The sequence below is a fragment of the Rhinatrema bivittatum genome, chromosome 13 (genome assembly GCF_901001135.1).
Source record: "Rhinatrema bivittatum chromosome 13, aRhiBiv1.1, whole genome shotgun sequence".
Lineage (NCBI taxonomy): Eukaryota > Metazoa > Chordata > Amphibia > Gymnophiona > Rhinatrematidae > Rhinatrema > Rhinatrema bivittatum.
The window spans coordinates 46,332,093-46,359,666 of record NC_042627.1 but is presented as its reverse complement, the minus strand read 5'-3'; the positions used below and the strand labels follow the sequence as shown (position 1 = coordinate 46,359,666).

Sequence of the window (27,574 nt, the reverse complement as noted above, 5' to 3'; positions counted from 1 at the left end):
GGCTTCTGTTGATCATTTCAACAGCACAGCAGAAAGTAACTTAATTTTTCATTATCTCTTCTCCTGAACTGTTCATGCAAGTGGAGATTTTTCAGGACCCTGTGGCAGGCTGTAGTGATGGGATGGTGAAATACCGGCATGACCTGGGAAAAAATTCAATTTTATTATTAGAACTGTAAATATGGACTGTGAATTGTTGGGTTAAAAGGTTGATTAGCTGTGTTTGTATCTGTTTCATCAAATTGATGTGACTGCATGCATTTCATTTTTTCCAACTAGACAAAATGTTAGAAATGGGGTCTCTGCTCTCTCCAACCTCTTTTCCACCTCTTCTTCTTTTACGTATTTCTAACTGGGTAATAGAAAGTTGTAACTTTCCTATCCTGGTATCTAGTGATGCAGGAACCAGTAGTTACTGATGACATGTACTTTCAGATTCCAACAAACCTTGCTGTGGTTTATATATATCAGCGTACAGATGTCCTCTGTAACTGCTCTGCCATGCACTTCAGCAGGATCACCCAGTTTGATTGGTGGAAATAAATCACTCTAACAGCTCATATTCAAAACTATAGAGTGTGTGTGCATAAAATTGTTTAAAGCTTTATTTGAGGTTGCACACAGCCCAGTGGGAGAGCTGCCTTCTGTGCTTTGATTTGGATCCCTGCACTTCAAGTAGATTGCGACTGGAAACTGCTGCCTAGGTAGTATTCACACAAGTCTCAGAAACTCTTCCTGCTGTTGTGGTAGTGATACCTGCTGGCTGTCTGTAGAACAGCATTGGATAAGCCCTGGAATGAGTTGAATGCTGACCTTTGGAAAAATGTAAGGCATCTTGGAATGAATTATGAGTCTGTGATTGGTAACTTTCTTGCAAAACAATTGGATGGTGATAAAAAAAAAAATAGAAACTCAAATGGAAAAAAAGAAACAAATAATATAAATATTTGTGGGTTGTTTTTTTTTAATATATCACGGCTAGTAACTCTGGTTCATGAGAATCACAAATAGGCCAGGTTTTCAGGAGATTCACTGCTTCCATTGTATGTAAATCCATTTAATGCACATCCATTATGCATATTCTGAAAACTTGGCCTGTTTGTGGCTCTCAAGGACTGGAATTGGCCATCTTTGAAATATATGTTCAGTTATCGTGTTACTTTTGCTTTTGCCCTATGCTGGGACCCCTTTGTATGCACATGTTTAGCTTAGGACATGTAAGAGAGCACTCTAGAAATATTTAACTAAGAGAAAATGCAAACATTTACACTCTCTAAACAAAACTTCTTTAAAAATCTTTTTATTACAATTAATCCCTGTTCTTCTCACTTTACACATTATACCAAATTTCCTATTGTATTTTATACGTGATACAGGATGGTGAAGTGAAGCAGTTAGATACAAGCAAGCATATGATAGGAAAAAGGTGTGTAACGAAGCTCTAAGGACTTTTCCATTCTTCAGAGTCACTTAATTTTTTTCATTCAAGAGATGTTTTATTCAGACACTTCAGTGCAGCAAAATAGTTAAGAGATATGGCTCCCCAACACGTGGGGCTAAATCGGGTGGGACTTTGAAGTATCCACTTCATATCGTATAGATGCTCACATCACTTTTGTGTAACACCAGGTTAAACAGCACTTTTTAAACTTTAGAAACATTTAGAGTTTTGAGACGTTTTGGTGATATGTTTCAGCATAACAGTTGGGGGTCAAGCCAAGGTGCATTGCTATTAATGCATTGGTTCATTGGTTAGAGAAGCATAAAAAGCCTTTGTTAGAGCTAGGGCCTTTTCAGTTACAGTACCTATTATGCAGTAGCCTTCCACAAGATATTTGGTTGAAAAAAAATTATTGCGTTCAGAAAAAAGTGAAACCATGGCTTGATTCTTGTTTGAAGGATAGTTGTCCCTGCAGGAAACCAAGTTTTGGGGTGGAAGAATGCAGTTTCTGATGAACTTTTAAGACTAGTTTTTAATGTATGTGGGGACTGTAGCCTACTTGTGTTCAGGGTGGCTTTACTGGCCTGAAGGGCGCAGGTCTTTATTATTAGCTGTTTTGTACTTGTGAAATTTCTTTCCTTTTATTTATTTATTTATTTAACATTTTTATATACCGCAATTCATGTAGCAAAGTTACATATCATTTCGGTTTACATTAAAACAATAACAATGTTTTATGACTTATTAATTTTTTTATTTAAAATAGCCCACACCCTTCAAAGTTCAGAGCGGTGAACAGGTAAAACATAACATATCGACTATCTTTGCATGGCTAGTGGAACAACATATCAACATTCACACTGCGCAAACGTGCAGAAACCCATAAGGCAGGTTCTGTGGGCTCAGCCAAGCCCTAAAGAGCAGTGAAGGGCTGAACATTTCTGCAGTATGTTAATTGCTTATAATTGTATATGCACGAAATAAAATAGTACAAGGGGAAGCTGAGTTTAGGGATTAACCTGTGTGGAGGCTGGGTTTTGATGGTTTTCAATTTTGTTTAATACGCACCACTTTAGATGGTCCCTATTCTTGAGGCTGAGAATGAAGTCTATAATCCTAATATTTCCATAAATCTCCAGCTTTGAAAATGACCTCTCCTCCCTCTCCCACCCCTATGACAGAGAGGACAAGAGTTAGGCCTCTTAGTTCATTTTCTCTAGAGTTCTCATAAACTTGGATGCTGAACAGAGAGGGATTCTGATTATCCCTGAGAACTGCCCTCTGCTTGAGAAGATGGCCTGGTTAGAGAGAGGACTATTTGGCAGACAAGTGGCATTGATCCTGGTTTTACAGGCAAAGGAGCCTGAGAAGAACAGGAAGGCATATCCCATCCTGTAGTAAGGGAAATTTATCGAAATTTATCGAAATGGAATGGGTTTACACAGACTACTAGGGAGCCATTCCAGAGCTTCTTCACAGGTTGATGGACTGCCAAATGAAGATATGGATCATTGGTACTTGGCCCCTAAAGAAAGTAGCATTGTTTCTGGGCTACCAAAATGCAGAGCTGTTCCTGTGAAGGGAGCAGCTTGTCCGAAAAGTAACGTAGAGATGCATGGAAGCACCAAAAAGGATTTATGAGCTGAATGGTACCTTATTACAAATTATTCTCCTTGGGGTGTGTGTGTATGTATATATGTTTATATATCTGTAGATATAGAGATATCCAGAGCTACAGTGAAAAGAGCTCAGCAGCTGGAAAGAGAGAACTTGATGGCAGGGAAAGGCATACATGAGTCGAGGTCTTCCTAATGGATACAGCTTGTGACTCCTCAGCGATGTCAGCTAAGTTGATGGCATGTGGGACATCTGCCAAGAAGGGGCCTCTGGTTAAAGCAGTAATTGGATGACTTTTCCTTTGAGGCACATTTGAAGGGGTTATCCTTTGAAGGTAAACAGCTATTTGGCTCACATGTGAGGTAGGCTGTAAAAGATCTGTTAGAGAGTGTAAAAAAACCCAAAAACAACTCTCACAGAAGAGAGATCCTTAGATGCCCTTTCCTAATAAATCCTTTCAAAGAAACTACAGAAAAAGGGTTAATTTCAAATCCTACAAAACTCCCAAGCTTGTAGCTCCCTGTCATCAAATTCAACAGGAGAAGTAAACAAGCCAGGAAACGTTTCCTTAAAATAGTGTTTTTATAGTCTGGGGGGAGGGGTCAGGGCAGATGTGGATTGGAGAGAAAGAAGGGGGAAACTTCAGTGGTAGTGGACAATTTGGAAAACATCAATAAGATAAATAGTGCTAAATATGATAAAAGAACGTTGCAGAATCCTTTTGATTCCTGGTCTAGACCATGGTTATTTTGTTCCATTATTCCAAAAGATGAGGAGAAGGGAGATGTTATGAGGAAGATTAGATATCTGTTAAACATAGCAGTCGTGATTCCTTTACAAGTAGCACAGAGATTTTGGATATATATTCAAATTATTTTGTGGCATCGAAGAAGTTTATTTATTTTCCAGTATTGGATTACAAAAGACTGAACAAATGCATGGTATGGAAGATTTTTCATTTGAATCCTATCCTGAAATCAGACTGAGTTTTCTGCATTTATTTTATATCTAAAGGACGCTTATTTCCACCTTTCCATTATTCTGAGTCACCAGAAGCACGTCTGCTTTTGTGGTAGACAACTAGCATTAGCAGGATTGAGGCCTTCCTTTTGGCCTGGCATTGTCTCAGAGCATTCACAAAGAAGATTGATACCCTAGAAACAAAACCCTTTGTGTAACCCTCTATAGATGATCTACCAATAAGAGCCACAGTCCACCATCAGATAGCTGAAGTCATGTCCCAACCATCTCAGAAGCTGTCGTCCAGTTGTCAGCCTTCTCATTCGGAACAATATGGTAACATCGTTTAAGTACAAAGTGACTTATGTGGTGGCAAGTAGCAGACAAGTGCTAAATAGTGATGGAAGAACAGTGCCTATGCTCATGTAGCTTTATAGTGGTGGTAAGGTTCCCGTTGTTGCTAAAGTAATAGAAGCTGCTCACAGAAGATACAACATACAGTTTTTAGCTAACCCATGAGGTTTTCCATTCTCTGACCTGATGGGCTTAGAGAAAGGAAAGGAAGATCTTTGTGTAGAAACAATTGGATATTCATTTTGATGGATACAAGTTTACTTTGATGGGAAACCGCTGATTTGAGACTCTCAGCTCAAGGACTTTGATCTTAGGAGAGAAAGTTGCAAATAAATCCATTAGCCACTTACCAGTTAGGAGGAAAAGAACTGGCAACTGTTAAACAGGTAAGAGACTTAGGAGTAGTTTATGAAGGTTACCTATTTATAGGGATGTGAATCGTTTATCTGACGATTGAAAATATCGTCTGATATCAGGGGGTCCCCGATAGCGATAGGAAACCCCACGATTAATTTAGTGGGTTTTCTTATCGTTATGGGGGGGGGGGGGCAGGAAGAAAGGACATAACCTAAAAACACAACCTGACCCTTTAAAATGAGTTTGTTAGTATCCCCCCACCCTCCGGAGCCCCCCCAAAAAATTTGTAAATACCTGGTGGTCCAGCGGGGGTCCCGGGAACATTCTCCCGTGCTCGGGCAGTCGGCTGCCACTAATCGAAATGGCGCCAATGGCCCTTTGCTCTTACCATGTGACAGGGGCTATCGGTGCCATTGGTCGGCCCCTGTCACATGGTAGGTGCACTGAATGGCCTGCGCCATTTTTAAGTCTTCCCTTGGCAGAATTTTTTTTTTTTTAATTCTTGCATTACCATGCAGTGATCATTGCTCCAGATACAGATTAAGTCAAAATATTGTAGAAGAACTCAGAGAAATGCACTGTATGCCTTTATTCATCTTCTATTCTTATTTTCCAGCTGGGGTCAGTGGATTAGAATTTAATGTCAAATAGAATGTAGACCTATTGCATATGTTACAGTTTTCAAAACAAAATCAAAAGAAACACGTTCTCTATAGAATCCCTCATCATAATAAAAAGTTTTTTATAGAAAGGGTTGTGGTTTCATATTTAATTTTTATCTATTACCACCTGGTAATCTGTACCATAGCGTATTATCATCATTAACCGCCAACCTCCTTCCCAATAAACTAATGTGAATTTATTGTGAAAAAAAACAATTTTTTTAAGCACTAAAAAATATGCCTGTGCTTTTCACAAATGTCTTCGTCTTCAAATTTGATTCTGGTCATGCAATTCTTTTCCCGATGCAAGAGAACATGTACATATTATTTTAGAAAGAATTGTCCATATTTCTCAACAACATAGCATCAAGCACTAATTCAAACAATTCTTACTGCCCTCCCAACGAAGCCACATTTCAGACATGAGTCTTTCCTCAGGGGATATTGCTCCTTTCCAATTGTGCCAATACTCTGTGCCGGTGAAAAAGCAATCTCTCCGATAATACCATTCAATTGGCTTTAAATGGCATCCATTCCTTATATTCTGCTCCTGTGACCTAGAATTAACCAATGAAATTCAAACTACTCACATCTACCAGTAATATTCGAGATGGAAACTATCCTGACCAATGTGTATGGAACTGATTCTGTTTCATAACCTCTCTCAATCTTTATTGATAAGTTTTTATAGCCATTTGTTCTCTGAGACTCTTCACATTTTTTTTCAAATTTTGAGTGATATTTCATTTGTCCAGTGAACCGGTTTTATTAATTACACTTGATATTGAATCTTTATATACTGCAATCTGATGCCACTGAAGTCATCAAAATAACATTAGACCAGAGATTGGACCAGTATATCCTTATCTCTTTTTTGGTTGATTTGGTGATCATAGCTTTAATTAAGAATTATTTTTCTTTTTGGGATGTTTTTTCAACAGATTTATGGAACAGCTAAGAGGACCCACTATGGCCACTGATATTACTTATATAAGTATCTCAGTTTGAAGAGAAATGGATTTAATGTTCAAATTATTGCCCTAAAATTGTTATTTTGCTACATTATATCATTGGTGTTTTATTGATATGGTGGGTGTCTCATGATGAATTTATGGATTTTCTTTCGAGTATTTAAATACTTGTGATGCTCATTTACATTTTACATACAATTTAATCTTTTATCCACATATCAAGGAAAGAAACTCCGATGCATTAAAATTGCACTAAAAATGAAAAAACTGCCCCAGAGATGGTCATTTTTCTACTTCCATCATTAGGAAACCATCTGATTGAAATAGTTTATATTTTGTTAGCTGTTACCTGAGATATATTAGAGAATGTACTAGTGGGTCAGTTTTTTTCATTTAGGAAGGATTTGTTCTATTTCTGATTATAAGAAGCATGCGACAGATATGATTCATCTGTTTGTAAGAGGGGATATCCCCAAGCTGTTATCTGCTGGGCTTATAAGCGCATGTTATACATTAATTGTAATCTTCTTTTGATGATTAAGAAGACAATGGATTCTTCTCAATTGATGTATGTATGTGTCTTTCCCTATTTCAATTAGGTTGATAGTATTGTCAAGATCATTAGGAAACATTGTCCTCTGGTACAGAGTTTTGTGGGTTTGAATCTGCCTCTTATTTTTTTTTTTCAGACGTTTCTGTAGAAATTTTTGGTTTCTTCAGTTCTTCTGTTTGTTTCATCTGAATCAGGGTCCTACCTGTTGGACATCACAGTTGTTCAGGGTGCTCAGTTTTTGCCTCTTCTATGGATATTACTGTTTTCACACATCCCATTTATGGTAAATATATTACTTTGAAGTCTTATACTACATGAGATACAAAATCTGTAACATATAATTTGATGCTCTTGTGACCTCATATATGTAAATGAAACTGAATGTAAGGTGAGGATTCAGATTACTGAACATTATAGTAAGATTCATAGGGGATATATATGGATGCCACACTTGTTCAGTATTGGACTGAGGTCATCTGGTTAATGATCTTCGCTTTTTTGTTTTGCAACTTATTACCAATAGATGAGGTGGTGATTTGAATCAACTTTTGTTGCATACTGACCAACACTGGGTTTTTAATTTAAACATTGTAGCTCCTTCTGGTCTAAATTAGAAAATTGATTGGGTGATGTTTCTTTAAATTTTCAAACTCCTCTTTTTGGAAAGTTACATATAAATATTGGCTGTAATTGGGGGAACTGGGTCACATTTTTTTTTGAGTAATATCTGCTTATTTCTGTGATATGTATGGGATGCAGCGAGGTGATTTTTTTAGTATTCTGAGGTTTTGCAATTATAATAATTTTTTTCATTTTGTATTGTTAAATGATATATATGTAATGTATGATATTTTGTTGATAGATATACAACAATATAAGTCTGATTGACATTGCCTCCATGTGACTGGGTTTGAATGTTTCTGTGTTTGGGGATTGGGACATTATGGAAGAGATCCCCAATAGAAATAAACTTTGAAAGAGGAGATGTAATATTCAACAATTTTTTATATTCATTTTTGAGAAGAAACTTTATCTCCATATGATAATTTGTACTTTCCCTTGAAGAAGTTAGTATAAGCAAAATATGTTAGGGATGGACTTTTTTTTTTTTTTTAAAGCTTATTTGTATGTTTGGTTTGTCTGTCTGTTGTAGTATATTTTGGCTATGCCTGTGTGTCTTACATTGCAATATAATTTTTTTTGTATTGGGTCATTCCATATCAAGTGGATCAGGGGTCCACACTCAACCTCCAAAACTGAACCAAATTTTGCACGGTTGTTCTCTAGGGTCTCAAACAAAACCGTATTAAATTTTTCACCTGGATCTCTATTGGTTGGAGAGCTAGAGGCAGTTGAATGGAGGTCACCTCTAAGTACCCTGCTCTGTGCAACCTAAAATGGCCATTTTGTTCAGGTGCTGCAGCCCAAAAACACCTCTCAGGGGCCTGAAATTTTGTGGATTAGTACAGCCCCTGGTGGTAAGTCCCAGTGCAAAGTTTGGAACATAACTCTCACTGACTAATTATTTTACTGTTGCTTGTTATTGTTAACTTGTTCTATGTTCATTGCCCAAATGTTCTATGTAACGCCATAGCCGCGACTGTTCTGTTATATGGAAACTGGCATGATTTGATATTTTGTTCAAGAATGTCGGTATAGAAAAATTCTAAATAAATAAATAAATAAATAAAGTGAGCTTGCCTTCCTTTTTATGGGCCAGCAAAGTATGTAAAAATTTTTACAAAAGAAATGTAAGGCCTATTTTGAATCCTCATTGCTCCTGACCTATACTTTGATTCAGGCCGTGACTGGACCAGTAGTCATGGCTCATGGCATATATGTATATGATTTGCACTAAGAGGCTTTACAGGCTACTAGAAGAAAAGATATAATTACATAAAGACACAATGCCACTTTTTAACGCAAACTTTTGCCAATTTTCAGGTGCAAATATCTGTTCTATGTAGTTTTTAAATCTTTTCTTCTTTTTGTCATTTGAAAGAGCATCTTTTTTGTACAAAAGTTGCCCTGTTTCATTTTGGACTCGATCTTGGTTTGGTCAGAATTAAGGCCCCAATGATATGCATCATTTGCATGTGTGGGCGCACTATGTTAAATAGAGGTATCTTTGGCGCCCTGCTGTCTAACATGCAAATAAGCTAGAGATGTGAAATTTTACAGTGCAGCGAAGCTTGTTGTGATTACTGTGCTTGTAGCTAATGACCCATCTTGCTTCGGCATACTTTTATAAATTACCTCTCAAAATGGACATTTTATTGTGCTGTTATTTACTGCATGCAAGCCTGAACATGCAAAAGTATCACTTTCACAAGGAACTATCGTAATGTCATGTTAGCATGTGTTGTGTCAGAGAGTTTAGGAACATGCCTTGGCCTGGGACACCATTGTGCTCTTTGTGGTATAATGACTGCCTTGACAGACAAGTCCTGGCCCTTCCTGATGTTTTATGTATCTTGATAAAACTATTGAAAATTATTCCTTTATTGTTCAGGATGCAATGCAAGGATTTCATTAGGAAAATAGACAACATCCCACTCTTTTGTTGCTTACTGTTGCAACCCTGATGTCCAACGTCTCTATGATCAACGTCTGCATGATCAGTGACTGGTTGCGCCATGACACAGTAGCTGTCACAATAGCTGTCATTGAGCATTTGAAGGGCTTTTTACCTGTTTTGGAGGATATTCACTACTTTAGCAATGGCTCTGCTGCCCAATACAAAAATTTTAAGAATTACATTAATCTTTGCAATCTTAGTAATGACTTTCATGTTACAGCTGAATGGAACTTTTTTGGCACCAGCCATGGAAAATCAACCTGTGATGGGATTGGAGGAACCATAAAACTAGTTGCCCTGCTAGTCTACAACACCCTCTCAATAACCAGATTTTGACACTAAAGGATTTATTTGACCATTTTGATGTGTCCCTGGTATCAAATTTTTCTTTGTCCCAAAGGAGGACATTGCTAAACCTCTCATTCTGAACAGGTCTGATTGTTTCAAAGGTCATAGAGTTGGGAAAATAATCAATTCAAGCCCATTGATGCTACTAAAATTTACATTAGCAAAATTTCAAATGACATTACCTCATTCATTGCAAGTGTTCTAGAACATGAACGTGAATATTTTCCTGCCCTTCAAGTATCCAGCTTCCAACCTGGTCAGTATTTAGTTTGCATCTATGATAATTCCTGGTAGATTGGCCATACATGCGAAGTCTCAGTTGAGGAACGTGATGTCTTGGTCGATTTCTTGCACCCCCAAGATCCTGCCGGGTCATTTTACTGGCCACCCTGTAGAGACACCCTGTTGGGTTCCAGAAGAGCCCATTATTGCTACCCTTTATGCACTCATAACTTCATCAGGCAGGCAGTACATTTATTCACAAGCCACTTTGTCACGCATAGATGGGACATTCAAAAGCATGTGCAAGGCAGGAAAAAGGATTAAGGGGTCGATTTTAAAAAGTCTGCGTGCGCGTCCATGTGTGTGCAGTTCCTGGCGCATGCACATGACACGCCGATTTTATAACGTGTGCGCCGCTGCGCGCATGTTATAAAATCCAATGGCTGTGCGCACATTTGCGCTGGATTTTAAAATCCGCGTGCGCATGGGTGGGCAGCCCGTGACTTGCATGTGCAGGGTGGGAAGATTTTATAATCTATGCGCAGTGACGCAGTCAAGCCTCCCCAGTTCCCTCCCAGTTCAGGAGCGGACTGGGAGGGAACTTTCCTATCCCTATCCCTACCTATCCCTAATTTTTTTGTTTTGTTACTGCTCCTCTGGAGCAGAAGTAATCTGCGCACACCGGCTGGCTGCCGGCACGTGCTTCCCTCTGCTGGCACTTCTGCGTGTACCAGGGTTTACGCACATGCCTGGGCTGCTGGAGTGGCCCCTATAGGCAATGGGGTTGTCAATTTTGCTGAATTGGCAGTGGCTCAGCCACCATTGACCAATGCAAGGTAACTAATCAGCATACAAAGTTTTGCACTGACTTTGATGACTAATTTATGAAAATATGTTTAGACAAATATGACAAAAGCTAAAAATATGGTAAGCACAGTAAACTAAGCTGCATTGTAAAATTTCACATCTCTAGCTCATTTGCATGTTTCATAGTTGGGTGCCAAAGATGATTCTTTTTAACATAGTGTATTCACTTATGCAAATGATGCTTGTCTTTGGGACTGTAATTCTGACCAAAGCAAGGCTGGGTCCACATCAAAACAGTATGACTTGTTGCAAAAATGGGGCTCTTTCAAGTGGCATTAGAAAAAAATTAAAAACTACACAAGAGAGATTTGCACCCAAAAAATGGCTAAAATTTGCATAAGAAGTTGATGACATGTCTTTATGTAGCTTTATCTTTGCTACCAGTTGAATGCAAAGCCTCCTGGTGAAAATCCTAGATGTACATCATAGGCCATGACTACTGATACAGTTATGGCCTGAATCGAAGTATACATCAGGAGCAATGAGGATTCAAAGTAGGTCTTACATTTCTTTTATAAAAAATCTTTCATGTACTTTGCTGGCCCATAAAAAGTGGGAAGCTCATGTTAGGTTCCAAACTTTGGATAGGAACTTAGCACCAGAGATTGTAATAATACACACAGTTTCAGGCCCCTAACAGGTGTTTGGCTGCAGTGCCTGGACAAAGTGGCCGTTTTCTGTTACGCCGAGCACAGATCCAGCCGAAAAATTTTGCATAGTTTTGTCTAGCGAACATCCACACAAAATTTTATTCAATTTGAAGGAGGTTGAATGTGGATGATTTTCTAAATTGATCCACTTGACATGGAATGTCCCTATTTATTTATTTATTTGTTTATTTATTAATTAAAGGGTATGTGTTCACTTGGGCAGTCATGGCTTGGCAAGCAGCTAGTGGGAAAAGGAGGCTGACTCTGGCTGTTTCCTTATATAGAATTTTATTTACAGAAACAGAAAAAAAAAATCCCAGCTTCCAAAGGCTGTTTACCTCAGCAATCCTTCCTTGCAGTTCCAAAAACATCAAATATAAGTCATCTGCTGGTACTCTGACTTCCTGCCTGTTCCTTGGGGACTCTTTCGTCCTTCTGGGCCCTGACTCCTTATAGTATGGTGAGGGGAGCCTCCCTTCACTAGAATCCCTTTCGGGGCTGATCCTTAAGGAGGACCAGGCTAGATAGCTGTGGCCGGTCCCTTAAGGTGGTTTGAGGGAGTTTCCTATACAGTCCTTCACAGGGTAAATTTTATATATTTAAAGTTTTGCTATAAAAATTGATAAAAATGTATTATTCCTTTTATTTGTAGTTTTATGTTCTGGATGATTTAATTACCGTACATATTCATGTATAAGTCTTCAGTGTTTTTGGGCCCCAAAATCAAGATTTATCTGTCACCCGTGGATAAGTTGAGGGTAAATCCTAGGGTGCTTATGAAATGATGAAATCCCTACCTGTTCAATCATTCACTCTCTCCCTCCCTTCTGATACCTTTGCAGTCTGTGCTGATTCCCTGGCCTCTTCCTCTTCATATAGTCCAAAGAATTCTCAGCTGAGGGGAGAGGTGGTGGTTGCTGCCCTAAGGAGATGGGAGTTTCAAGGCCATGCTAAGTTTCATCTTAGCAGCGAAACAGAGCAACAAGTCCAGGGCAGCATTAAATCCTAGAAAAAACCAGGGACCTTGTACCATGTGGGGGGGGGGGGGGGGGGGTGTGGGAGAGAAAAGCCTCTCCCACAGACCTCCACTGTAAAAAGTTCAGTGTGGCCTTACAGACAACTTACACAGTTACAGTCTACAAAACTTAAAGGAATAGCCTAAGCGCTAATGTTCAATTGTTCCAAGGTTAAGCAAGAAGCAGACATCAATCCTTTCCTCCCTCCCTGTTCAATCCCTCCATCTCTCCCGACCCCCTCCAAGACTCACTGAAAGTCCTAGGATCTCCTGCTCCTGGGCCATTGGCTACCAGTAATCAAAATGGCGCTGGTAGCTCTTTGCCCTTACCATTTGACAGGGGCTTCTGGTGCCATTGGCCGGCTCCTACCATGTGACGGGGTGAGTCTTGGGAGGGGGGAGGGAGGGGTGGAGGGATGAAACAGGGAGGGCAGCCAAAGGGGAGGAGGGAGAGAGGGATTTACTGGCAGCCGATGGAGCGGGAGATCCCCTCCAGGCCCCCCTGCTGGACCACCACGAACTATGGAGTTTTGGGGGGGGGGGGAGGAGGAGGGAGGTTGGGAGGGTGAAGGGCTATCCACAAATACCATAATATGTTGTATAAGTTGAGCCAACTGTTTTGTGCCTTTTTTTCTGGCATAAGTTTCTCGACTTATGCACAAGTATATTTGATAATAGCCATTTTCTATCCAGGTGCATAGCCAGAGAACTCTCTTGACCTCTGGCTTTTTCATCACTTCATATGTAGGCATCCTCTGTTCATATCCCATGCTGAACTCTGTTACTGTTTGTGTATGCACCATCAACTTTGAGAGCCATTCCAGATTTCCCAATTTTGGGAGGTCTCCAGAACTGTGATTAGTTTTGGAGACCTCATCTCAAAAAGGATGAGGTCTATAAACGTCTCTTGAACCTTCATCAGATAGAACAGATCACAGCAGAAATTAAAAATCTTTAATAAAAAGAAAATTACAGAAAAAAAAAGGATAAGGACAGCATGTAAGTGGTTGAGAGAGAGGCAACAAAATGGTGTGGGGTCTGGATGGAAAGTCATGTGAGATGAGACTGAAGGACCTTAATATAAATACCTTCGAAGAGAGGAGATATGGTACAGCTTTAAATACCTAAAAGGAATTAATGATGTGTACAAAAAGGATGTTGTAAATCTAGAAGTCACGACATGAGACTCCAAGCGAGAAGACTCGTAAACAATTTCAGGAAATATTTCTTCAGGGAAAGGGTGTTGGATGCATGGAATGCCCTCCCGGAAGAGGTGGTGAAAATGAGAATGGTAATGGAATTCAGAAGAGCGTGGGTCAAACACAGAGGATCCTTGCTGGCTAGAGAATGGAAATAAAGAAACGGGATAGCTTTCCTATGACACCTAAATTTACATTTCTGCTTGGAGGTACCTGCACGGAGTGGCAGTTGCTGCTGCCTGTTTGCAGTTCCTATTAAATCTAAAAATCGTGCTGGACAGACTAGGTGGACCGTTTTGGTCTTTTTATTCTGCTGCTAGTTACTATGTAACCCACCACCCTCTCAGTGAGCAAATATTTTGTACTGCAACAGTACTCCTCCTGCCATTTGGCAAAGGAGAGAATATTTCTTATTTGTAGTCTTTTTGCCCTTTAATTTATATATCTTGAACTAATGTTTTAATTCTAGCTGCAAGTTTACATGTCCTCGGTATTTCACGCTATTATTATGACAGACACCTTATAATTTCTTCTGTGCCGTTCTGTTATCACACTGGTACTTTTATTACAAGATGTGTTTTTGATAGCTTTATTATTCAGGTTGTGGAAGCTTAGTAGCACAATGTTCTTGTTATAACTAATTAATCCACTTTGTAGTAACAAGGCTAGCCCACACCTGCAGGTGGTTTAAAAAGTGAGGGGGAATGAAATCTGGCTTTGGAGCAGTTTTTCAAACGGGTTTTTCCTATTGCTGAAAGCTTTCGTAAGTGGAGCCCGCAGGCTTTTAGTGGCTTGGGGAGCCAGCGGGATAAAAGAAAATGAATGGGAAATGTCTGGTTTAGAGCATGTTAAAGCAACGCTACCCCCCCCCCCCCCCCCCCCACACACACACACACTCACCCCCATGGGCACTGTGACAATATTGGAAGGCAAAACACAGAACCGAGACTTCAGGAAAAGGATCTACTCTGCGCATCCACACACTGTTGTCAGCTCTGCAGTCCCTGCCTCGCCAGTAAAACTGTAAACCTTCAGCAGAACACTATGTACAATAGTGACTCTCTCTGGCTGAGCTTTCTTTTCCTATTTGTATGTTACTTCTTTCATAGAAATTCTTTGGTGTTAATAGTGTGAATTCTGTTACTGCATTAGAGTACTCTGTAAATCTCTGATCATATTTTGGGGGTTTATAGTGCCTGGTTGCCTCCCCCCCCCCTCCCCCAATCCTGTTTATTGTACACTCGGTTCATTTATTGATTTGTCTTGTTCATTTGCTTTGCATATAGGACCTTAGAGATTGTAAAATGGTTATATGGGATAATCATTTCAGTTGATTATATTTTTTGTTTGATCTCTAAGCTGTAGATATTTCTGCAGATGATAGAGTTACATACATGGTATACGTACAGAAAGTGCATGTTTAACTTTCCTGACTTCCAAATGCATTCTGTTTGAGTTTCAGATGCACATAAATGAAGGTCAACAAACAAATGGCTAGGAATATCTTTTTATTGAACGTATTTATCTGAGTTATATTCTGAGGCATTTCTCTGTCCCCAGAGGGTTTACAGTCAGGGACGGTAACTTTCAAACCGTCACGTGGGTACACATTTGCGCACGTACGTCGGCCCGTGCCCAGGGACATGGCTATTTTACATCTTTTGTGCATGTTATAAAATAGGCTGGCTATGTGCACATGGAATTCAAATCTTGCTTCTACCACGTAAGTCGGGGGATTTTAAAAGGCACACGCGCCAGTGCCATTTCCAGTTAAAATAGTTTGTCCTCAGTTCGCCCAGTTAAGGGGTAGGTGCTCCAAACCCCCTTAGTTTAATAGCGTTAACACTGACCCTTATAACCCTGCAGATCTGCCTATTTTTCTTTATTTTATAACTCACATCTCCTCTATAGCAGCAGTAAACTTATGCGGTAGGGGAGCTCTGCGCACTCTCAGGCGCAGAAGTATTTACGTGCACATCTGTGCTTCATGCCTGGAAATGCAGACCACGCTCCTTTTTTTGAAATGTTTGGAGATATGTGCCCTGTGGGAGATACGCGCATACCTGGGTGGCTTTTAAAATCCGCTCAGCCCCTGCAAGCCTGACTTATTTACGCATCTTCTAATTAATGCATGCTTCAGGCTTTTAAAATTCTTCTTTGTCTGTACCTGGATGGTTAAGTGGCTTGCCCAAGGTCACAAGGAGCAGCAGCGGGATTTGAACCCTGGTTTCCCTGGTTAGCAGTTTGCTGCCTAACCACTAGGCAGCTCCTCCACTCCCTGGAAATGTATTAGGTTAGTCCAATAAAAAGGCAGCACTCGCAACTTGTTTCTGATCTTTATTTCCACATGTCTAACTGGCTAACATAGCAATGGCTTTACTTTTATTCAAAATAACATTTGGGTATATGCCATTGAAATCCCATGGAATGCATGTCAAACTGTTATCTGTTCTTTGTAAAGGCAATGCCTATATAGCCTTGGTTAGTAAGTTATATGTAAACCGACACGATGTGCAAACGGTTGTCGGTATATAAAACTGTTCAAAATAAAATAAATAAAAAAAACTGATTACAGGGAGAGAGTTTTGAGGACTGGGCTATACTGCTTTCATTGCCTTTTATATTTTGTAATTTTTTTGGGCCCAGCAATTTTTGTTCTTTTGGATTGCTAACTTAATTGGAACAGGGTCTTTTATTAGGCTACGGAATCATGAATATTCATTTGTAACTACTCTGTTTATCCCATGTTTTGTAACTCTCCCCCCCTCCCCCTCGACCTAGCCTCAGCCATTGTAGTGATGCTCATTGATACTGTGGCGCCCTCTGGACCCTAGTATATGTGCACCTTGAGTCTGGCCAGTAGGTGTCACTGTTAAGCAATGGCCAAGATCCCTCTCGTCCAGGTGTTGTGAATGCAGCAACCCCAGGCTACCCAGGCAGGAGAAGCCAGATCCTGGAATACGAGCCAGTTGTTCTTTGCAGAATTGTGCTGGATCATGCAGTGATATTTGTGATTCTTAGGTTTTAGAAACACGGTTTACTAGGATTGCTGGACCTGGAATTCAATAACTTTTTCAAAACCATGCTTCTTTTTTCCAAAGTCATTTTTCCTGGTTCCTAGCGAGCGTATGGTGAGTTGGTCATGCCCGTTGGAAGACTAATGGAAATGCATGACCATCTTGGTCTCTGATGGCAGGAAATTGCTGGGTATTAAGCAGCAAAGGGGCCGTGTCATCTATCCCAATGGCCCCTCGTTATTTCTAGTGCACATCTTTCATGTGCACTTCAAAGAGGGCAGTTATCTATCCTGACCATACACAAAATGCCTATATGTGGGTGTATATATATATATATATATATATATATATATTCTCTCTCTCACACACACTGACTCACACACACTCTCACACTCATTTCTACAGTGCCTGAATATAAATTTTGGTGCATAATAGAAGCATTTAGATTTCAATCCAGTTTTGCTGTTTTCCCTCACAGGCTCCATATTAATTGGTAGGAAATCAGAAACTTTAAATAAGTAGAACTAAAAAGCAAGTTTTGAAACAGTGTTTTATACCTCTTAACCTCAGGTACAAGCAAGAGAAAATGGAGTTTAATAGCAAAACAGGACAAGAAAGATACAGAACTACAGTAAGTGTACATCTCTTGTTTTTGTGTCTTCCTTGGCCTTTGATTTGCAGACTCACTGCTTTCATTGCTGTCTTATTTTATACCTGAGGAAAGATCCATTTAGTTGCTTAATTCTGTAGTTGAACTTGTGATTCTCTGATCTCTTGTGTCTTGGTACGTTATACAGTAAAATGTAGAGGGCAGACTGCTGCCTTGTTGCAGATTTCGGTGGGAATATGGGGTCAGTGTGCTGGCCCTTCCTTGTGTTGTAATGGTGCTTGCAGGTGATCATGGCTAGTAGCATTTTATCATTAAACCCTGGAAGGGTGCAAATAGTTTAATAATATTGGGGAAGGTGTCCCAGGCAATAAGTTACTAGCTAGTACAATAGAAATGTCATTTGGGTGGAGTGGTATGAAAGTGCTATCTGGATGTATTATAACTAGTGGAGAAGGGATAAGAGCGATGTTGGTACATTTTGTCAGAAAGTGTCATGGTATGAATTCTCAGAGCCAGCAGCTCTTCATCTCTTGCTGCACAAGTTTAAAAGTACTTTTTTTTTTTTTTAAATAGGTTTGAAATGTCTGTGCTTGAGTTTTCAGACTGGCAGACATTTAAAAGAAACAGAAGAGGAAAAACTATATATGCAAGAAAATGAAGGGAAGGCAATAAGGAGCCTTCAGAACATCAGCACCGACATTTCAGCTGAAACCAAGACGTGGCAGGTTTATTATGGGTGGGGGGAGGGAGACATAAAAATTGAGTATGAGTTTGTGTTAGGAGAGAAAAAGGCATGTAAGAGACAGAACAAGAAAAGGAGAGAGAAAAGACAGTGAATGTAAGAATGAGAGAGACGGGCATTAAATAGGGGGCAAGTTTCAGGCTGCTCATATTTCAGCAAAGCCCGTGAGCATTTCTTACGTGATGTCTTTGCACTGGTTTTCAAAGGCCAAGCAAGTGTGTGTTTCCTCTGAAACTTTCCTAAGTAAAAAGTATCCACAGAGATTTGTACCTCCCTTATTTCTAACCAGTACTACCCACCGCGTTGTGAAAATCCAAAACTCGGTATGTAGTTTTCTCCTCCAACCTAACCTTGCACCATGAACTCCTCCACTGCAGTGCAGATGAACCCCCTCCTCCAAAATCATGCAACTCGTGGAACTATGCGCATATCGTTATCCACAGACAGGGCGGATAATTTTCAGACAGCCAATTTACACATGTAAAATGTTTTTTTGACTGCAGAAATCCCTTTTGGAATAGAGTAATAGCTTTATTCACTCTGTCTGTGACATGCAACTGCACGATAAAGAACTGTGGGGATCTAAGTGCCAGCTGGTCTATGAAATTGAACACTTCAGCAATTCAGCCTAGAGTACATGGACAGAAAAAAAATGTTTATAAAAGTTATTTATAAATGATCTGGAAAGGGGTATAGTGAGTGAGGTGATCAAATTTGCGGATGACACAAAATTATTCAGAGTAGTTAAATCTCAAGCGGAGTGTGATAAATTGCAGGAGGATCTTGTGAGACTGCAAGATTGGGCTTCCAAATGGCAGATGAAATTTGATGTAGATCAGTATAAGGTGATATATATAGGGAAAAAATCCCCCTTGCTGTATTTATACAATGTTAGGTTCTTTCTTAGGTGTTACCACCCAGGAAAGAGAGCTACATGTTATAGTGGATAATACATTGAAATTGTTGGCTCAGTGTGCAGCAAAAGAATGTTCGGAATTATTAGGAAGGGAATGGCAAAGAAAACAGTGGATGTCATAATGCCTCCATATCACTCCATGGCGAAACAGCACCTTGAATATCGTGTGCAATTCTTGTCTCCGCATCCCAAGAATGATATAGCTGCACTGGAGAAAGTGCAGAGAAGGGCGACCAAAATAAGGGGCATGAATGGCTCCCCTATGAGGAAAGACTAAACAAGAGATTAGGGTTATTCAGTTTGGAGAAAAGACAGCTGAGAGGGGATATGATAGAGATCTACAATCATGAAAGGACCTGAACAGGTTAATGTCAATTGGTTATTTACTCAGACAATAAAAAGACTCAAAGGCACTCCATGAAGTTAGCAAGTAGCTCATATAAAACAAATTGGAGAAAATTATTTTTCACTCAACGCATAATTAAGCTCTGGAATTTATTGCACTAAGGTTCCATGGCAAGGGCAAAGAAAAGCGAAAGAAGGCAACTCTGTCTTATTCCTCTAAATAGCAGAAACATCTGGGAAATCGAATCAATCACTTTATCTGTGCTTCCGGTTTGAAATAGAGACGCTGAACTCACTGCAGGAAATTCCCCCAAAACCAAATTTATGAAGAGCTGAATGCAAGTATGTCCATTTGATCTGGGTTGAATGTTTTTTCTCAGCATCTAAGGATATTGATAAAGCACATTTGGAACTTGCTACTTAAAGTCCAGAGTACGCCTTATATTGTCCACCCCTTGTCTATTGCTTATGAAGCCCGTCTGATCTCTTTGCACTAGAAAAGGCAACATGGGTAATCATGGGTAATGCAAGCCATTGAAAAATATGTTAATTTTGTTGTCCCTAGCAACGTTCAGAGGAGTATAAAGACATATAATACTCCCTAAAGGCTTCACAGGTTTCCCTTCATCTGGTGAGCTCTCCACAGGAGAGCTCACCAGATGAAGTCCTAGTAACTGTTTCCAAACTGGAATTGACAGAAGCCTTCAGCTAATAAGCCAGAAGTTTATCTGCTTTATTTTCCTTATAAAATACTTGTTTAACCATTCTGATAGTCTTGCCCGCTTTTTTTTTTTAACAATAGGAGGTCCATATTCAGACACAGTTCAGATAGCAAAGTTAGCCAGATAAACTTATCTGGCTAACTTTGAAGGTGTATTCAATAGTGCAGCCGCATTGTTCAATATAGCTGGCTATCTTAAAGTTATCCAACTAACTTTAGGGCAACCCTTTGGCCCAACCAGTCTTAGCCAGATAAATCATCTGACTAACTCTGAATATTGGTTACCTTAGCTGGCTAACTCAACTCCTCCAGTTAGGATCCCAGAACGCCCCTAACTTATCCAGCTAAGGGGGGCATTTTCTATGCGGATCGCACGAGATAAGGGACGTTTCGCACGTGAAAAATCCCTTATCGTGTGCGATACCAAGATCGGGGCGGAGTCGGGGTGGCGTCAGCCCCAGAAGAGGAGGAGTCAGGGCAGCACCGGGCTGACGCCGCGAAGACTTCGCCGACAGCGAAAGGTACGCTTCTTTTTTGCTGCCAGTTTCACGCTGAGTAACTACACCTTTTATGGTGTAGTTATTTGGCGTGACGCCGGCAGCGATCGCACGGCGGAAGTGCGATTGCTGCCGGCTATCTGCAGGACCACCTCCCCGTTTCACCCCCCCCCCCCCCCGTTACCGCCGAATTCACTATGCCTTGCGGCATTAGAAAATCCAGCCCTAAGCCTAACTGCTTACCTTATTTGCCAGCTAGAATTTAGCTGGATATGTGACTAAATATTCAACTAGCCAGTTAACTTCTGAGCTAGCCGGCTAAATGCTTTTGAATATGGACCTCAGAATTTAAAGTTGCCCTCTTTTATGCAAAACAGTCTCCTTATAAAGCATGGCACCATTTCCTTTTATTTAACAATGCAGTTTCGCTCTAGACCTATCTTCCAGATCCCTAAATGTATGGGTTCTGGCAGCCCTTAAAGTGCTATCCCTTTCTTTCTAAGAACCAGCATCAGATATCTCACCATTATTACATTCAAAGACATCCTCAATCGCCTTAGCTATAGCAAGGCATGCTCTTTCATCCTTTAACAAACATTCATCTAATTTCCACTCTCTAGCACAGAGCTTTCCAAACTTTTCATGTTGGTGACACATGTTTTAGACAAACATAATTTCGTGACACAGCAATTCAGTCTACTAGCAAACCAGAGGTTAAAGGTTAAACAAACGAAATGTATTTCGACAATTTATGTATATTTCCTTAAATATATACATAATAAAATGTTTCATGACACAACCTATCTTGTGAAAACCTTTCATTTATATTAAATATATATAATATTCCAAGATTAATGTTATTGTTATAATTTATGAGTAACAATAATAAAACAAAGTTATTGTGTTATTCAATTTACCTCTTTAATGAGATATATGAGCTTGATGGGATGAACACAGCTTTTGAATATTTGGTATTAATAAAAAAAGTCCAAAGGGTCTTCTACGTAATTTAAAAAAGCTGGCCAGTTTCTCACTATAAAATTATTTGATAGCCTCATTCAACTAATTTTATGTGGCTATGAGAGTGAAGTCTGGAATTTATAGGAAGGGACAGAATGTCAATATAAATCTTGCACAGAGTTCTGTAACTCTGTGCATCCACTGAAATTCCCCCAAACAATGGAGCTTGGATGTTTCCCTTACAGCTCATCATACTAAAAGATATTTTCAAATCCTGGTGTCACCTCACAGTAACAGCAGCACAAACACCTTCCACTGCCAGGCACATTGTGAACTAACATAAAACCCCGCAAAAAAGACACTCAAAATCTATAGTGCAATCCCATTGTAACATAACAGTAATAACACCAAGGATTCAAACAACAATAACCCTACCTGTGAAAAAGCAAGGGTAAATATTACACTGGATTCTAGAATACCAATACACCACCTACTGAGGAAACAGAACAAACCAGATTGCTATAGATCCCTATGCTAGCAGAATCTCTCATCATGGTCACACACACAGAGCAGAGACAGACCCTCACCAAATACAGAATACAAAATAAAGGAGCACAAATTAGAAAAAACTGAAATGGAAACCCCAAGAAGCCAGACTCTGTGTATTAATAATGGAAAAACAGAACCACCATTCCTCATAAAACAATAAAATCAAGAAACATAAAGCATCAGTTATAATAGTAAAACCATACTAATAAAAGAATATTTTAAAACTACTGATAAATAGAATTTCTATTAATGAAAATCATATACATTTTTTACAAATACCAATAAAATATTTCAAAACAGCACATATATCAAACACCCAATAATTAAAACTAATAAGGATTTTAAAAAGCCCCTGCTGTCCATATGTGGGAGCTCTTGATTTCCAGACACCGTGATATTGTCAAGGATTAGGAGGTTATCCTCTCTCTCTCACACATACTCACAATGTCCATTCTCTCTCACACATACACTGTCACATACATACACATTCATGCTCTTATACCCACCATAACCTCTCACAGACACTGACACACTCTCAGGCTCTAAGGCACTCTCTCTCCCTCCACACACACCCCCCACACAAACTCTTACTCACCTGGATTTTCTCATACACACTCATGCTCTCACTCTCTCTGGCTCCCTCACATACACACAAACACACACACCCAGGCAAGCTCCCATTCATTTTCACACCATTCCCTCACCATCCCCCAGGCAGACACCAATTCATTCTCACACACACATACCCCACACGCAAGCAGGCATCTATTCTCACACATACAAACCCCAGGAAGACACTCATTCATTCTCATACACACACACACTCCCTCAGGCAGGCACCCATGCATTCACACACATACACCCTCAGGCAGGCACCCATTCATACACATGCACACACTAAAGGCCGACCCCCCTCTCTTTCTTTTGCCAGCAACCTCGGAGCCTCTCTCATTCCTCTGCTGCCACTGTCACTGATGCCGCATAGCTATTGGGGAGGCGCTGATTGCTAGAGATGTGGTTCGTTTTTCGCCCGAGTTAGGAAATTCAACGAAATTTCCTAACTCGTTGTGGTTTCGGAGGCCCCGAAACCCGAAAAGAATTTCTCCGACTTTCGGGGAAATTTCGTTTTTCGGGTTTGCATGGGGAGAGGGACACTTTTTTTTTTTTTTTTAAATTAAAACCCACCCCAAACATTTAAATAAACTATAATACAACACCCCCCCCCTGATCCCGATCCCTCCCCAAGACTTACTAAGTACATCCCTGGTGATCCAGCGGGGTCCCGGGTTCCATTTGCCCTCCGTGCCCATGCTACTTGCAAGCCGTGCTCTTTAAAATGGTGCCGAATAGCCTCTGAACTACCATGTCACAGGGGCTACCGGCGCCATTGGAAAGCCCCTGTCACATGGCCATCGGCGCCATCTTGTGCTCCTGTCATGTGACTGGAGCTGACCAATGGCGCCGAAAGCCTCTGTGAAATAGTATGGGCAAAGGCTATCGGCGCCATTTTGATTACTGGCAGCCGACAACGAAATCGCTTTCGGACCCCTGCTGGACCCCCAGGGATTATTGGCAAGCCTTGGGGGGGTCAGGAGGGGGCTCTTGACCTCCCCAAGGCTTGCCAATAATCCCTGGGGGTCCAACGGGGATCCGAAAGCGATTTCGTTGTCGGCTGCCAGTAATCAAAATGGCGCCGATAGCCTTTGCCCATACTATGTCACAGAGGCTTTCGGCGCCATTGGTCAGCTCCAGTCACATGACAGGAGCACAAGATGGCGCCGATGGCCATGTGACAGGGGCTGACCAATGGCGCCGGTAGCCCCTGTGACATGGTAGTTCAGAGGCTATTCGGCACCATTTTAAAGAGCACGGCTTGCAAGTAGCACGGGCACGGAGGGCAAATGGAACCCGGGACCCTGCTGGATCACCAGGGATGTACTTAGTAAGTCTTGGGGAGGGATCGGGATGGGGGTGGGTAGTTTGTAAACTTTGTATTTATGTAGAAAACTGATTTTAAATGCTTGGGGTGGGTTTTCTTTAAGCTTCCTTTACTGTTTTGTTTTTTGGCCCGGTTTCGGGTTTCCTCGTTTCGTTTTTCAAAAAAACGAAACGAGAAAACCCGAAATTTACCACGAGGTATCAGAGTCAAAAAACGACCCGGCAGAAAAAAACGAAGCACATCTCTACTGATTGCTGCTACTGGCACTGAAGCCCATTCTGCTGCCTCCTCTGTGCAGGCCCCGTGGGTTTCCACTTCCTCCATGTTGATCTCGTACATTGTGAGATCTGCATAGAGAAAGTGCTACTCTTGAACATTACCAAAGATTACATGTGACGGACCCAAGAAACAGCAAGGTAGGCGATCCAGTAGAACCGAAGGCAGACATCAAAAGGGATGCCACAAAGAAGCCTTTTTCAATTCTTTATTGGAGGAGAAGTAAAAAACTGCCCGACTCTGGCCGAGTTTCGCCACATAAAGTGGCTGCCTCAGGGGCTATAGAAAATACATATATAAAAACATTAAATCATAAATACATAAAAAATCATAAAATTATTCAAAACAAACATGATCTGGAATAAATAATAAAATTATAAATACAAAAACATGAACTCAATCACATAAATATGACACTTATAAAAACATAAAAACAGAATAAAAGTGACAAAACAATTAAAATAAGCATGTAAACAACATCAATCTGAAAATTGGAAGATATCTGAAAAGTGAGGGCAGTAAAGTTCTATATATATAAAAAAAATAAATAAAAAGCTAATAAATAATTCAACATATGTTTTTTAAAAAATCCGCAACACATGTCTATCTGTAGATAATCTAAAGCTCAAGTCTAAAAAAATTTTTGAAACAATAAAATTATAAAACGGCTCTTATTTATAAGAAGTACTTTTGAAACAATAAGATTTATAAGTATGAATATAACACACCTCAATAAGCGTCAGACGTGCTTAAATTGCTATCGATTCCGTTCATCAACGGTGCAATTTACTGTAAAAAAAATTGTTTTTTAAACATCGTAAATATGAATATAAGTACATTATGGACCTCATTTTCCAATATCGCATGGTATAGCAAAAAGGGGTGTTACCTTATGCTAATAAGCATGTGTATCGCAAATTGCGATAACTATGGAGAGAGAGAGAGAGAGAGAGAGAGACTTGCTATAGTGCCTCTTCCCTAGACAGGTATTTGTATCCCTATGGGAGGCCCACCTAGTAACTTGAGGTGGGGATTAGGTATGAGTGTAGGGGGTTGGGGGCCACTTTCACATTCAACATGAGACATACGAACAGAACAGTGGTCTCTTGTGAAGATTTGATGGCCTTCTTGCCACTTTTATCTAAACAAAATGGCTGATTTGTTTGTTTTAGATCTTCTCACACAATTTTAAACTAATCGATATAGGCACTGTATGGTATTATGCTTTGACGTTTGTTTTAAATATTTTTTCAGTAATTTCTTTTATTGATTCAGAATGATTGACTCTTTATTTAAATGCACAGCTAGTGTCCTCGATATGCCCTCAGCCTCTCTCTTACCTCTGGGCCTCCTCTTCATGGGTCGCTGCAGGATGGGGCTCTGCAGCGGCCCTGTTCTTCTCGGGCCGATCTGATCCGCGGCGGCCCTGATCTTCTCGGGCCGAGCCGCAGCGGCGGCCCTGATCTTCTCAGGCCGAGCCATGGTGGCGGCCCTGCTACCGGGCCTCCTCCTCTTCTCAGCCCACTGCAACAATGCTGCTCCTCTTCTGCACATGGCTGATGCTCCTCCTCCTTCCTGCCCACGTGGCTCTGGCAATAGTTTTCTTCTGGGGCCGTGCGAGCAGGAAGGAGGAGGAGGAGCACTTGCACGTTTAGACGCGACCTTTTTCTTCGGGCCATGGTGACGTGAGCTCTACCACGGCCCTGCCAATCTTCCTGCTGTGTGTCTCCGTCACAGCACAGCGATACTTCACTACTCAGCCACCAGTAGGATGAGGTCCACCGGCGGCTGCTTTGGCTCCCCCTGACCTCTCCTCGATATATCACTTGCTCCGCCCCGTTACGTGCGCCGGGCTTGCGCGACACACCGGCACACTGCAGGCGACACTCTAAAGTGTTACGACACACAGTTTGGAAAGCACTACTCTAGCAGTTTGATCCTGGATATGATATCTAAAGAGCATTTGAGCACAACAAGGATGTAGTCAGACCATTTAATAAGTCCCGCCTCAGCCGAACACACAGAGCCCAGCTGAGGTTTATCAATAAAAATAAAGTACATTTTTCAATAGGAGCTGTGTGGGAGAGAAAAACAGTGAATCCTTTTTTTTTTTATTATTATTATTTGGAAATAAGAATCTCCAGGGATCCACCAACCCAACGTTATCTAATAACTGTGCAAACAACAAAGTATTTTGTCTCAAGTCCTTAGAAACTTGAGCAGTTTTATCCAATGTAAGAGAATGAATCATATTAAAATCTCCACCAAAGAATACTCTACCCTCCAAAAACGACATAAGATCAGAGACACAGGTAGAAATAAATGCGGTTTGACCAAAGTAATAGTACATACAGCAGCTTTACCGCTAACGAAAATATAGGGGCTGATATTCAGCCATGGAGTGGCTCGTTAAGTTAGCTGGATATAGCTGTCCAGCACCACTGAATATCCCCAGCTATCTTAAAGTTAGCCGGATAAGTATATCTGGCTAGGACAGCCCTTCAGTGCGCCCAGAGTTAGCTGCATAACTCTGCTCCTTCCGAAATTCCTCTCGCCCACCCCCAGAACTCCCTTATCACCGGTTAGCCATTTAGACTGATAACTTTTCAATTATCCATCTAAATAGCTTTTGAATATTGCCTTTATAATGTCCAAGTGGATCTTTTCCAATCTTATTCAAAGCAAACAGAAAATTCTTAACCAAGAAAATTGCAATTTCCCCCCCCCCCCTTTTTTTTTTTTTTAAGCCTCGGCTGATGCAAAGTAAGAAAAAGTAATATATTTACTTTTAATTGGAAGTTTATCATTTTTATAATGTCACCTGAATGAAGTTTACTGAAACCCTATGCTGAAAGGTTTCTCTCAAAAGCATGTTTATTTTTGCCTCTTGCTTTACTGGCGTGACCAGGTTTAAGTGATATTTGATATTGAACGGTTATGTTTTACTTTACGTAATAAAAGTTTTAAACATCAAACTATATGGGGCCCTTTTCATGCTTATTATAAAGTGGACTGAAAATGTCTTTGTTTGGACTGCAAAAGGATGGACCAACTTGTGGATCGTAATGTATGTATTTGTCATTATTGGAGTATATTGTGTACTTTCTCTTTTCCTCTGTTCCTTGGAAAAATTGCTAAATAAAAAGTTTAAAAAAAAAATTATTTTAGGTGGCGAGTTCAGTTTCTTTAATTCAATGAGCAGCGTGAA

The 27,574-nt window shown here is 40.4% G+C and overlaps 1 protein-coding gene across 9 annotated transcripts in view; it reads left to right on the top strand.

The window, feature by feature from the left end:
* The window catches only part of TCF12 (transcription factor 12), a 630,756-nt gene that overhangs the window by 195,843 nt on the left and 407,339 nt on the right, over positions 1–27,574 (top strand). For 2 of the 9 annotated variants that reach the window (XM_029575983.1, XM_029575982.1), the window contains exon 4: positions 17,382–17,442. The exons of the other annotated variants lie outside the window; for them this stretch is intronic. In XM_029575983.1, coding sequence (XP_029431843.1) covers positions 17,382–17,442 — 61 coding nt within the window. The remainder of the gene's footprint in view (positions 1–17,381; positions 17,443–27,574) is intronic. 9 annotated transcript variants of the gene reach the window in all.